The following is a 14,538-nucleotide window of genomic DNA, read 5'->3' on the forward strand; positions in this document are numbered from 1 at the left end:
AATTATCTTTAATATGCATATAGTAAAAATGTTCACTACGTCCGTTATTATCACATCGCTGCTATATAATTAATTGTTGTGTACTGTTTATATTGTTTGCACTATACATGTTTTGAGATTATGTTAGGAATTTTTTTTTCTATCTTCTATTATTTAGTGAGTACATTTTTTTTGTTCATTGTTATGTTTGCCAATATTTGTCTACCCGAAATATGTTTTATTAATGTACATTTATATACAATAATTAGAATATCAATTTATGTTTATTTATACAATGCTATAAAAGAATTAGGAAAAATTTATATAAATAACATATCGCAAAAAAAAAAACAATGTAAATAATACGATCGAAACTATTTTCTAACTTATTCAGAAGTGATATCTTGTCTAACTGCCGGTTACGTCCTACTCGCAACGCGTATCTTACGGCATTTATTTACTGTGTAATATACAAGACATTTTGGAACAGATTATAAATTTAGTAGTTTTTTTATTTTATATTCCGCATTTGAGACAACCTCCGTTCTAACCGCCCTATATTTCTTATTGGAGACAAAAAACGAACAAGTACATGATAAATCTGTGATGAAATAATACTAGGGAGATAATCTTGTGCGCGGAAATGGTTTGATGATAATAAATTATGAAGATGTATACAATCACAATGTATAATGTCTCTCCGTTGTTAGCAGTACATACAGTATAAGTATTATAATAATTATTGACACAATACTTCTTGTTGGTAACATGAAAATAAAAAAGTGATCAATTTGAATGTATTTTATTTCACCTTTTAAATAATGTATATGAACAGTAGCAAAAGAATTTATGTTATAGTTGGTAACATTTTGCATTTCCCAGTACGTCTTTTTTCTGCATTTTAAATGTAGTTTTGTTTCTCCTTGATCTTCATATGATGTCATAAGATTCTTGTGTATACAAGGATCTTATGCTGCGTTTCTGGTTCTTTGTGATCTTATGGCATTTTTTGACATTGATGATAAAGGGGCGCCTAAAAAATTAAGGGTAACAGTGAATAAACTAACTAACTTTCCTAACTACTGAAAGTTGTCTATGTTGCCATTCCAAGCAATCTATTTACAAATTACGACCAAAGTCTTCGTAATAATTTTTTACTTTTTAAATTGGTTTATCCAAACAAATTAAAAAATTAACCTTATCGTAATAATAAATCCTATATATCACGCATGATGTTATTGTATGTAGGTTTATTTTCTATTTCTAAGAGAGTTCGGGTAGTAATTTGAAATTAAATTGCTTAGAATGGCAACATGGTTGGAACAAGTTAGTTTTTGCTCACTGGTAACCCTTAAATTTGTAGACACTCCCCTGTCAATTTCAAAAAACTGCCATAAGGTAGGCCTTGTGTTGTGATTGATCCGTTGGCACAGGTGGGCACAGTTAATCGAAAAGTTAACTTCGTTAATCGTTAATTCGTTAATTAAAAATTTAACTTCGTTAATCGTTAAAGCGTTAAATTCTGGAAAATTTAACGCAAGTTAAAGTTAATCGTTAACAGTTAACCATACCAAAATTATACATACTAATTTCACATTTATAGTGGCGACACTTGTTTAAAATATTAATTTGATTTTTTTAATTATAAAAATTATTTTTCATTAATATAAAATTAATTTTTATGAATATAAAAAATTAAATTAAAAATTAATCTTAATTCTATAAAACATTAGCATTAGAGACAAGTATGAATGCATTATAGTATATTTCATTACGAGTGCGGAAAGCCTGTCATTGCAAAGAGTTCCGACAAATGTCTACCCGAGCCGAGGCGCAGCCGAAGGTGAGGGTTGACAGTTGGAACAAGTTGTAATGGCAGTTCCGCCCATGTACTAAACAACTATTCTAAATACAGTTGCGAAAAAATGAAGCAATTTAATATTATAATAAAAACACAATAAACTCAACTAACTAAAATGTTTGGAAAATGTCGCCAACCGTAAAAGAATACAAACAGAGTTTTTTTTGTTTTCTTCACCCACTCTGGGTAGGCAACGGGAACTATGCCAAACAGCGAAGTCTTCGGTAGATTATTTTTATTTATATGAAATTAAAATTAAATTTAATGAGATAAGATTAAATGAAACCGACCTAATTCATTGAATCAAATCATTAAATCTGATATTGTAACAAATTAGGAGCTTCTTTTTAGAAATATTTGTATGAATCATAAAAACTTCAAACATTTTTTTTTTGTAAAAACTTCGTGGTTTTTTTTTTCTTTTTAATAGACATTATTTTGACAGTTGGGAAAGAGAACGCACGAGTTTGGAAAAGCTAAAGAAAAAGCACGAGTAAAAAAGTGTTTTAATACAGTTGCTCAAAAAGTGGCGTATTGCAGGGACGAAGAGCGTATGGAATGTGGGCTATTACATACTCGTGCTTTTATATACTCGTAATGAAATATACTATTTCGAACCTTCTTTTGATTTTGTCCTGTTGGTCACGTCTTTCACGGACGTTCTGATGCATCACACTTGCACGTGCACCTCACATATCAATTATCAGTTCACCATTCGAGTCGCCGACAGTCTCCTAACATAGCTGAATTTACGAACCTGGCGTGGCGCGTAATTTAAACAAAATGACAGCACGTCTCCAAGTTTCTAATTTAACGATTAACGGACTTTTATTAACGGAAGTTGAGTTTAACGGAAGTTAACAAAAGCGTTAACACTTTTTGAAGTTAACTTAAAAGTTAATCCGTTAAGCAAAATGTTAACTTCGTTAATTAACGATTAACGGATTAACGAGTTAATGCCCAGCTCAGTCCGTTGGAATAGTGATTGGGTCTCAAAGATCCGATCGCGCAGATCTAACGTGCTAGGGGTGTACGTACTGTCAACTTGACTAACTTCAACGGCTCTGGCGTCAAGCGTCAACTCCTTCAAAAAGATAAAAATATTCTTTTTCATATAATCAATTCGATGTTTGGTGATGGACGACATGTATTAACATTATAATTTTGTATGAACGATTGTGTAGTATATTTTTGAAGTTGGATTTCGAGTCTCGAGTAACTGTATTTTTGCACGGGTCGAAGGTTACGACCCGATCTCAGTGATATTATCGCTCACGATAGACACAGGGTTACCATAAGATCCTCGTAAAATTTAGTACTGTGGTTTACGTCTAGGGAAGCACTCTTTTTGAAAAATATTGATTTTGGAATCGGTTCAAATTGAAAAATAATTTATTGACTTCCAAATCGCCAACTCTTTTCACAAAAAAGTCGAGGTCTTGAATAATATTCTTTAAAAATATATTTTCCTTCAAGTTCACATTTACCACGTGGAAATAAATCTGCTTCTTTAGGGGTTAGTTATGAATGTCCAAATTTTTTTTATCATGCTGTGTCTTTCTATTTTATTTTTCTAAATAAGATTTGTTGTCGAAATTCTAGTAAAATAAATCAATTTAGAGCTAAAATCTATTTCTTACGTCTCAAGAATTAGATTTTGCAATCTCCGATCACATCCCTATCAACATCATTCACCGTTCATCGTTCCGCCGTTCGCCGATCACCGTTTACGTTTTTATGCATAAAAACAGGGCGAGGCAATTTCTTGTTTTCGTTAAAATACATTGTTTGAATTTTAGAAAAAGAGGATTGTAGAAGCAGTCCCTTTTAAAGATGTGGTGATGACAAAATGGTGTTTAAACAAAGGTTTCGTTCTGTTTTGTTAAATAATAGGAAAAATATGAAGAGTTTTATTATTCTACTGGCCGTTACTCATTATGCGAGGAGTCAGGGAATGGAAACATCAATACCATTTAATCCGAATTATAAACCAGGACCAAACCAACAGGACCAAAGCCTTAACGGGTCAGTATATCGACAAAATCCACAGGTGCCGTACGGTAGTTTTCCCGTAAACGGCAATGAATACGTCCAGCCACAAAGTTCTTTTTATCAGAACAGCGCTAACTCTGATACATACAACAATGGAGATAACGATGTTGATCCCCAAAATACGGCAAACTATTATGCGGGTTTAGACTACGAGGAGAGGTATAGATGTCCACCTAATTGGATTCGCTACAGAGAATCATGTTACCGCTTCACAAAGTCACCGGATCGACCGAGAAATGAAGCTCGTAAAATTTGCCAAGCGTACAGTGCCGATTTGGCATCAGTTAACACTCCTGAGGAGCATGGGTTTATTATTACTAACCTCATGAAGTTAGATCCTCAGAAAGGCTCATGGTATATTGGTGCACATCAGCAGTCTCCAGGCTACTGGGCTAACGAGGGCGATGGTTCACAACTGACAGGTTTAGAAAATGCCTTCTTTGATGATCATAAATTAACACTAACAAGTTACAATCTATATCCACTAGACTACTTAGTTTATAGATTTATGCATGAGGAAGGTCGCTGGGGGCTAGCTCCTGTGGAGGGCACACAGTATTACCATTTTATTTGTGAAGGACAAACACAAAGATTGCATTATTTAATTGAAGAAGAAAGATCATTTACATATGGTTTAGAGAGATTTGATCCTGAAGCTATACCAAGAGGGCCATTTTTAACTAAAGAACCTGTTGACACAATTTATGATCCATTGAGAAATCATTATGTTCAGTTAACCTGCATTGCCGGTGGCTTTCCGGCTCCAACATACAAATGGTTTAGAGAAGATTATCAAGTTGATAAACTGGTTTTTACAGAAATAGACCCATTATTGGATTCTAGGTTTATATTAAGTGGTGGTACCCTGATGATTTATAATCCAAATGCAGAAACAGACAATACACAATATCACTGTACAGCTTCTAATAAATTTGGCACTGTCCGATCTGAATCTGTAAGATTATCATTTGGTTTCATAAGAGAGTTTAACCAAAAGAGACCCATTGAGAGTGGTAATCAGTACTGGGGTAAAGTAATGTCCTGTGACCCTCCCTCATATTATCCATCTGTTAATTTCCTCTGGGCTAGAAATTATTTCCCTAACCTTGTTGAGGAGGATAAAAGATTATTCGTATCCTATGATGGTGGATTATATTTTTCAGCTCTTGAAACAATAGATCGAGGTAATTACAGTTGTAATGTAATGAGCAAGGTCTCAGATGCTGGAAGAAATGGTCCCTTTTTCCCCTTGTATGTTTATCCACATTCTGATTACCAACAACTTAAGTTCGCAAATAATTTTCCAAAAGTCTTTCCTGATGCCCCAGTTGTAGGGCAAGAAGTAAGATTGGAATGCGTCTCTTTTGGCTATCCAGTACCATCATATAACTGGACAAGGAAGAATGGAAATATACCGAGAAAAGCCCACTTTAGTAACTACGATCGAGTTCTGACAATACCTAATGTTGGTGTAGAGGATGAAGGTGAATATGTGTGTGATGTACGTAATGATAGAGCTAACATACACAATAGTGTGTTTCTAAAAGTTCAGGCTGAGCCCAATTTTACTATACCTCTTGCCGACAAACACATGGACAACAAGGGAGATCTGCATTGGAACTGTGAAGCATTTGGCATTCCAGATGTTAATTACACATGGTGGAAAAATGGTGTCAAACTTTCTATGGACACATTAGAGGATGAAGATAGAGACAGATATATTATACAAGATAATGTATTAATCATAAAATTTTTGGACCCCACCAGGGATCCAGGCATGTATCAATGTGAAGCAAAAAATCAATTAAAAGCTAAATATTCAACAGGTCAGTTGCGGGTTTTATCATTAAAACCATCATTTAAAAAGAAACCTCTAGAATCTGAAACATATGGCTCAGAAGGAGGTAATGTAACACTGAGATGCAATCCAGAAGCCGCTCCTAAACCCACTTTTACATGGAAAAAAGACAATATTGTCATCGGTGCTGGGGGTAAAAGATTCATAACGGAGACGGGTAATCTCATCATAAGACAGCTCTCCCGAGATGATGAAGGGGTCTACACTTGTGTTGCAAAGAATCAGTATGGATCTGATGAGAGCAGGGGCCGTCTTATAGTTTTAAGGACCCCACGATTTTTGGAGCGCCTCCCACCTCGAATAACAACACAAGTCGGCGAAGTTATATTCCTACATTGTAATGCAGAAATTGATCCGATCTTGGACACTGCTTATCTTTGGAATCACAATGGTATGAGACTTAAGGACGAATCAGATATGTATGCTGATAGGAGAATAAAGATAGATGGCGGAGAGCTAACCATTTTCGATGTTTCGCTATCCGACGTGGGCGACTATGAATGTGTCGTTAAATCTGCAATCGGCCGTATTTCATCTCACACTCAGCTGCGAATCGAAGGACCGCCGGGGCCGCCCGGTGGCTTGCAGATTATGAACATTGGCCGGTCTTCTATTACGCTCGAATGGACTGACAGTAACTCCAACGGTCGCCCGGTGACCTCGTACGTCCTCACCGGTCGGACGCAGTGGAATTCTTCCTGGACAGTGATTAGTGATAACATAGGTAATATAATAGAAGTAGATCGATACAATGGTCGAAAACGAGCGATTATAAACACGGCCCTTATGCCAGGATCCGTGTACGAGTTCAGGGTTCAGGCCGTTAACGCACTGGGGGTAGGAAAACCATCCGCACCGAGTCCGCAATTCTCGACGTTACCGGACAAGCCGTATCAAGCTCCGGCCAACGTGGGCGGGGGCGGGGGCAAGATTGGTGATCTTACGATCACTTGGACGCCGCTCCCGCCTCACCTTCAGAACGGACCCGGCATACACTACAAAATATTTTGGCGCCGAAACGGCACTGAAGTCGAATTCCAGTCGCTCCTGCTTAAAGAATACGGTAACGTGGGAATGCATGTCGTTCATGTGTCATTAAATTACTTCTACACGCCGTACAACGTTAAAGTGCAGGCCCTGAACAGCCTGGGCGCGGGGCCGGAGAGCGAGGTGGCCACCATCTACTCAGCGGAGGACATGCCGCAGGTGGCGCCCCAGCAGGTCTACTCGCGCTCCTTCAACTCGACCGCGCTCAACGTTACCTGGGATCCCATCGATCAGTCGCGCGACCGCCTGCGAGGCAGGCTCATAGGCCACCGCCTCAAGTACTGGAAACAAGAAAACAAAGAAGAGGAATGCATTTACTACCTGTCACGGACGACCAGAAACTGGGCTCTCATTGTGGGATTGCAGCCTGATACTTATTACTACGTAAAGGTATGTATTTACATTAAATAACTCACAATGTAACCTTTAGGAAAAATAATCCTACATTTGTTTATCTACTAATTTCCAGGTAATGGCATTTAACTCAGCGGGCGAGGGTCCTGAGAGCGAGCGATTCTTGGAGCGCACGTTCCGCAAGGCGCCGCAGAAGCCGCCAGCCTCCGTCAACGTGTGGGCCGTCAACCCCAGCACTGTGCGCGTCGTGTGGCGCTACGTGCAGCCCACCGACGAGGAGGAGCCGCTTATCGGATATAAGGTAATGTTTACTTACATACTCACATAAACTAAACCTTAAATAAAAATAAAGCTCAGCAAGAAAGTCAGCATACTGCCAGAATTTTAGCAGCTTCCATAAAAAACGGCTGTAACAGCTAAAAATCCAGCCTATATTGTGAATATTTCCTTTCCAGGTGAGAGTTTGGGAGATAGACCAAGACATGAGCACTGCCAATGACACGTTGGTCGAAGTGGAACAGAAGTTGGAGGCATATGTGACGAACCTGACTCCGGGCAAGTCGTACAACCTGCGAGTGCTGGCCTACTCCAACGGAGGGGACGGCCGAATGTCCTCCCCACCTATCACATTCCAGATGGGCGACTACCACAGCGATGCTTACGGATATTACGTGAGAGATGCCGCTTTACAACATAAATCCATTCCAATAACAGCTCTCTTATTATTGTTATTCATTATACATATTTGCAATTATTCGTGATTAATATATAAGTATTTTATAAGATCTGTGTTTGATAATGAAGCTGGTTTTTATTAATATCAACTTTGTAAGCAATATTTTTTTTAATTTTCTCATATTTTTTAACTTTTACATCTGTATTTTTTGTTGTAGGTTGTGATATTGTGTCCGCCCATTGTGTTTATTTTCGGAATAAGTTGATTGTTTAATTTTATTTTCACTAAAATTAAAACGGTTTCATTGTATTATCTAAGATTGCTAGATTTAAGTGAAGTTGATCATTAATTTTGACTGTTAGAGTTTTATTTCTACTCATAGAATCTGAAAATATTTTTGTACTTTAGAAGTAGACAATAAATTTGTAGTTTTTATGATATTATTACTTTTAATTTAATATTCATGTGAATCTCTTTGATGATATTGACATACTTGAGATATTCTGCTTGTTTAATACCACCAATCCGAGCCATTTTTAAAAATAACAATGTATTCAGGTTAGGACTAAAATGAAGTTAAAGTGGACATATATAATTTTATATCTGTAACCATGGGTTTCTGAGACCAAAATCTCTGTATAAAACATATCGTCATTCCTATCTTTGACAAAACAGAGAACAATATTTTCAGAGGTTTAGTTTCGGAAACCCATGGTAAGTTCAGTACAAATATCTTTAGTTTTATATATTTAACGTTTGACTGCAACTATTATCTACATATTTACGACAATACTGTGTATATGCTCTGTATATTGCTTGTTGGTATTTAAATCTGTATATTTTTGTATATCAGGACTGCTTTAAAGTATCTCATATCAATGTACGTCAGGTTAAAAATATGTTTACAATAAATATGTCCACACAATATTAATATTTTATTTCATATACTGCGTTCCAATCCAAAACCAAAACCCGTCGACAATCAGCACATTTTTTAATAAATTGCCGAACTCTTTTTTTTATATTACAAGGTGGGAAACGAGCAAGCGGCCACATGAATTCTCCGAAATGGCGAAGCGACCTCTGCCCATAGACATTCACAATTGCTGATGCGTTGCCTGCCCTCAATCGACGAAGGAGGAGACGAACAAAAAGAGAATATTTAACCCTCCTATGCATCTCCTCCTCCATCATATCCACCTCAACTTCCCATCCTTTCCTTGTAAGAAAAGGGATGTGGAGGGAAAGAGGACTAAAATTAGGCCTCCGGCACTACACTCTGCAGACAAAACACGGAATTGCTTCCACTTCACGCCTTTCTTCTGTGTGGTCGTGGTATTGGAGCGGGAGAGCCGACACATTCGTGCAATTGATGTTGCTGCCGTCTACCACTGTTAAAACTCCTTGTCCTACATATTGTTACGAACGTACAAAGTCACGTGAAACCCTCTACTCAACACTAGATGGCGTTAGAGGTACTGTTGTGAAATTATAAAACTGGAAGTATCTCGAAAACCGCGGCGCGCGAGCGTGAGAAATGAGTCGTCTTTCCGGAAGCGTCCAAACCGGTCGATGACGTCCGCGCCTTTTGGAAACGTTCCAGAAAGGAACTTTCTGGAATGGTCTCGGACTCGACTCGGCCTATATAAATAGCCGCAGGGAGGCGAGCGAGTCAGTTCAGTTTGAGCTACCTTCGAGGCGACTTCGAAGCGACAACCAGCGATACAAGGGAAACCTTCTACTTGGCTACGACCTAGGACATCGTTAGTGCTTTGTGATTGGACCTAGTGCTTTGTGTTGGACCTAGTGTTAGTTCAATAAAGTCTTCAAAGAGTCAGCAGGTTTTTCTCTCCAAATTCCTCGAACCCTAGCACGTAACAATATCAACTACTTTTATTTAAAAATAAAAAAACTGTCTTGAAAAACATGCTTTAATTACACGATATCATTATGACAATTTTTTGTGTTTAATCTTACGTTTTAAACATTTTGCATCCACAGTACCTAAGCTATCAGAATCGTTGGGTACTTTTCTTTTTAGCAAAACTTCGTCATCTGTGTTTTGAACATGTTTCAGCGGCAGCAAGCCGACTGCAAACGGTATGTCTCCTTCTAGTCTCGAACTGTCATGATTTGAACAAGGCACTAAGTTTTCTTTATTTACTTCATTTTCATGTAATATATCATCCCATTGATTGGACGAGTCTATGCGTTCCGTCAGATCTATTATAGGATCTGAATACGTAGCGCTATTATTTTTGTCGTCATGTAGATTATTATTTGATTTATTCAAATTATTTGAAACATTCTCTGGTTCACAATTTTTTTCAAGAACATTTTCGCTTACCGTTACATTGTCCCATTGTAAATTAGTCTGTTCGTGGTCTTTTGTTGTTTCCGCTGCACTCGTGTTGTACTGCGTTTGGTTCATATCACATACTTCTTTCTGAAAAACCTCTTCAACGTTAAAATCGTTATTCATTGTCGACGTTTCTTTCTTATCAGTTCTGCTTTCGAGCTTAATCTTTTCTTCTATGTTCATTAAATCTTTAATTAAATCGTCTCTCTCCTGCACCCTCTTGTCTAACTCGTCGTGGTCGTTGAAATTATTTCTGACGTCATCGTTTTGTTTCGAACTGGAAATCAAACAGTCTAGAGGATCTTCTTTGAAGTCGGAGCTCTGCGGCAGCGGCAAACTAAAGTCGTAGCAGTCTTCATTTCTTCTTAAATCTTCATTATTTAACGAGTCGTACGGTTGAGTCATGTTTTCGTTGAGATTGGAGATCTTGGAGTCCAACAAAGACATGTTGAAACTGGTGTCGAGCGATGTGCTCGGGCAGAGCTGCTCCATGACGCGAGCATCGCTCAACTGCTGGTCCTCGTAAAACTTTTTGACATCGTCACTCATAGATTTGGTAAAGAACTGCATGTCACTGTCGATGCAGGAGAAGTCGTGCGAGTTCACCGGATCCAAGTTAGATTGACTCTCTTGCAGATCCTGGCCGAGAACGACATAGTTCTGTTGGTCACCAAACGGTTCTAGATTATCAGGTAAAATGGCACTGAGACTGTTGATAGCATCTTCGTGCCGACTGTACTGCGGATCCTTGTCATAGTTGCTGTCGTTGTAGCTCTTCGAGTTGATGAGCATCTCCCCTCGCTCTATCGACTTCGAAAGATCGTCGATGCTTTTAATTTCGCTGGGGTCGGCAACTTTTTCAATTATATTTGGCTGCTCGATTACTTCATATTGTATCTCGTTGCTCTGCACCATGTCTAGGAGGACCTGTTCATTGACATTGATGTAGGAGCCGTCGCCAGATTCGAAGAGTATCGGCAGGTCTGTGGGCAGGCCGGCGCTCTTCAGAGCGTTCACGTACTGCGACATGGCGGTGCCGATGCCGGCGCCGGAGTTATCGCTGCCGGAGTTGGTCGTGCTCGTGTTGGCGAAGCTCGACGTTATGGTTTCGTTTATCAGGGAGTCCTTGGAGAACGACATCCCCTGGTCGAGGACGTTGGAGGACACGGTCTGGTCCATGTACATGAGGTCGTTGTCGATGTTCAAGTAGTTGTTGGTGGTAGACTCCGGGTCGCATATGCTGTCCACGGCCTGCGACAGAGTCACTCGGTCCATGTAGTCCTGCAATAAACATGAGATATTCAATGTTCTGTAGATAGTATATTTAGATTTGAACTCTTCTATAGCTGTGATGTGATGTAACCTTGACATGTATTGTGTAGTACCTGCATGTGCCTGGTCTGTAGATGCTTGAGTTGGTGTATGGCCTTGCGGGAGTCCTGTTCTCTGCGCAGCAGCGCGCGCTCTGTGGCGCGGCCAAGTGCGCCGCCGCCCTCCCAACCTGACGCCCGCTGATAACAAAACGACATCTAACTCACTTCAAACAACCATTACAATAATCAAAACGATAAAGCGAACTTTAAAAAATTATGGTTTCAAAGAAACATGAAAATGGCCCCAAAATAAGAGCGTAGTTTTAGAGCGAGATGGAAAATCACTGTTGTGACAGTGGAATTAACATGACAGTGACATGGAGTTGTAGTAATAAGTAGTAGAGAAGAGGAGAGAAGGGAAGAAAAGAACTTACCCTAATACTAGGTCTGCCTCTGCGTGGTCGAATGGTGCGCGTCGTGTCGGCGTACTCTGCGCCGGGCGCGCCGCCTCCACCGCCATTTTCGATGTCAAAAGGAATACGGACCACCATGTCCTAGCAACATTTCATATACCTATAACCCTACTGACTGAGGCTTTAATGGATAGCACCATTTATTGGGTTCTTTTAAAACTTTTTTTTTTTTAACTAAAACTCTGATTTGACATACTTTATTGTTTTAGAATACACAGAAAAATAAGTAGATTTAGCGATATAAAACAAAGTTGTGATGAGTGTGATTCTCGGGTTCAGAGATTTTAATTTAACTTCTTACGTCCACTAGAAAAAAAAAATGTGTGTTGCGCAGATGTAATATACCCTAGGTCACTACTGTAGGCCGTAACAATAGAATTTACATACACACAAACTAACATACATAAAACAAACTTACGTGTAAAAACATTACCCTATTTGTTAATCGGATGAGAAGAGAATAATCGAAAAGCTGGGTTCTTCCTAAATAAGTTTTTATTGTAAGTACCTTGTTAGTCCGATTGATGGCGTCGTTGGTCTGGCAGGAGCTGGAGGGCGTCAGCGGAGCAGGCGGAGGCTTTGCCTCCATTGTATCCTTGTACATATAAATTCATTATATATTTGTTATAACGTATATGTTATGTTGCTATAATCTATTTCTACTACTTTCTTGGATATGTATCCGCTATCTATCCGCTGTGACGTCATCGAGATATCATGTTATTGTGGTCGAATTATTTTATATATAAAATTCTTGTGCCACGGGTTCGAACTTGAACTCCTCCGAAACGGCTTGACCGATTCTCATGAAAGTATGTGAGCATATTCAGTAGGTCTGAGAATTGGCCATAAACCCCCCCCCCCCGCATTTAGTTTTTTTAGCGACAGCTAGTTACAATGTAATAAAATGGAAACAATTTGGTATACAATGAAGGTAATACCTGAGCATGTAGATTGATTAGAGACTGCGGCGGTCGACTAATAACCACGGGCGGCGTGAACACTGGCAACTCGCCTTTGAAACAAATTACAATAACTTGAGGTAACTGATAACTTGATTTAACAGAGGTAGACGCCAGTAACAACATCTGTTGCACGAATGGGTCTCCTCGCCTGGTGCAATACCACGTCCACACAGAAGACAGGCGTGAAGTGGAAGTAATTCCGCGTTTCGTTTGATGAGTTTGTTGCCTAGTTTTAGTCTTCCTTATTTTCCTACCCTTTTCTTACAAGGAAAAAAATGGGAAGGGGAAGTGGATTTGATGGAGGAGAAGGTGCATAGGAAGGGGAAACATTCCCTTTTTGTGCGTCTCCTCTGTCGATTAATGGTAGGCAACGCATCTGCATTTGTAGATTTCTAAGGGCAGCAGTCGCTTTGCCATTTCGGCGAATTCAGGTGGCCGCTTGCTCGCATGCCACGGTGTAATTTAAAAACAAAAATAAAATAAAAAAGTACTGATAATAATTTAATAATTTACAATTATTCACATTAACCAGACTAAATATTAAAATATCTCTAAAAATTATTATTGCTTTTTAATATGTTGCGTGGCAATTATAGGTTACCTAGGTGTTCCCGCTGCACGTTTACTCATTTCTCTTATTTAAATATACTGTTAATGAGAAAAAAACATCCGGGAAAGGTTCGAGTTGGGTTTGAGTTGTGTGAGTGAAAGGTGAGGTTATATATTTTGTCTCAAAGTTATTTTTGGTAATACAAACGATCTTATTTATGAAGTTATGTTTTGGGAGTCTTATCTTATTTTGAAAAAATAAAAACACAAAAAAAAACCGTAAAAAATAGGTTAGGTTTGGTTTGGACATGTTTAATTACATTAAAAAAAACTAAACTGAATAGGTTAGGTTTGGAACATATTTAATAAAATCGAAAAAAGCAATATAGAAAATTAAAATGAACCTTACTGTGTTTAGTAATTCCGAGACCTTCTTTCGTCACTTTTGATAAACCTTTGATTTTTAAAAATTGTGCCGCTGAAACTAATTCATCTAAATTTTCTTCTAGACATTGAGTTTTTCCACAATACATGAACTCTACCAATGATTTAAGTACACTAAAGCGTATTTTTAATATTATCAGCGGTTCTCCAGATTGTTTTTGCAACAATTCCTGAAAAAAAAATTATGAGGCGTTAACTCCTACATATGAAAACCGTTCATTTAAATCAAACGTTTATTTTATAGGCAAATAACGTACAAATTTAGTATTACCTGGAAATACGCACTACTTGCTGCCAGAACTGCTTTGTGGACGCGCAAAGTGTGGGAACTGCACATGAGTGTCATGTCCACTAAAGATTGCATTTGTAAAAGTTTTCCAAACCTGGACATTATGTGTTCTGAATAATCTTCATAGTGGAGACTGTACCGTATTGGTGCCATTCCAGGTTAAATTAATAAATATTACATGCAATACGTTTGTACTGTATTTGACAAAACGACTTTTGAAAGGTAACAACTAAGGGAACAAAAGAAAAATATAAATTTTATTTTCTTAAATCAGCCATGGTACGAATTTGTAATTCGCCAGTTTTATTTTATTAAGTTT

The 14,538-nt window shown here is 38.3% G+C and overlaps 2 protein-coding genes across 2 annotated transcripts; one reads left to right on the forward strand and one right to left on the reverse strand.

Annotated features, from left to right (window-relative positions):
- Positions 1-3,549: 3,549 nt before the first annotated feature.
- On the forward strand, positions 3,550-7,981 carry LOC106720756 (contactin). Its single transcript, XM_014515531.2, has 3 exons — positions 3,550-7,187; positions 7,267-7,452; positions 7,607-7,981. The coding sequence occupies exons 1-3, from the start codon at positions 3,690-3,692 to the stop codon at positions 7,910-7,912; spliced, it is 3,990 nt and encodes a 1,329-aa protein (XP_014371017.2). The 5' UTR covers positions 3,550-3,689; the 3' UTR covers positions 7,913-7,981.
- A 1,794-nt stretch (positions 7,982-9,775) lies between these two features.
- Positions 9,776-14,424, reverse strand: LOC106720683 (uncharacterized protein MAL8P1.12-like). Its single transcript, XM_014515428.2, has 7 exons — positions 14,202-14,424; positions 13,896-14,100; positions 12,914-12,987; positions 12,481-12,567; positions 11,934-12,053; positions 11,572-11,697; positions 9,776-11,467 (listed from the first exon to the last, which is right to left on the reverse strand). Exons 1-7 carry the CDS (start codon positions 14,370-14,372, stop codon positions 9,776-9,778), a joined length of 2,475 nt encoding a protein of 824 aa, XP_014370914.2. The 5' UTR covers positions 14,373-14,424.
- Positions 14,425-14,538: the final 114 nt, after the last annotated feature.

This window comes from Papilio machaon, chromosome 8, assembly GCF_912999745.1.
Source record: "Papilio machaon chromosome 8, ilPapMach1.1, whole genome shotgun sequence".
NCBI lineage: Eukaryota > Metazoa > Arthropoda > Insecta > Lepidoptera > Papilionidae > Papilio > Papilio machaon.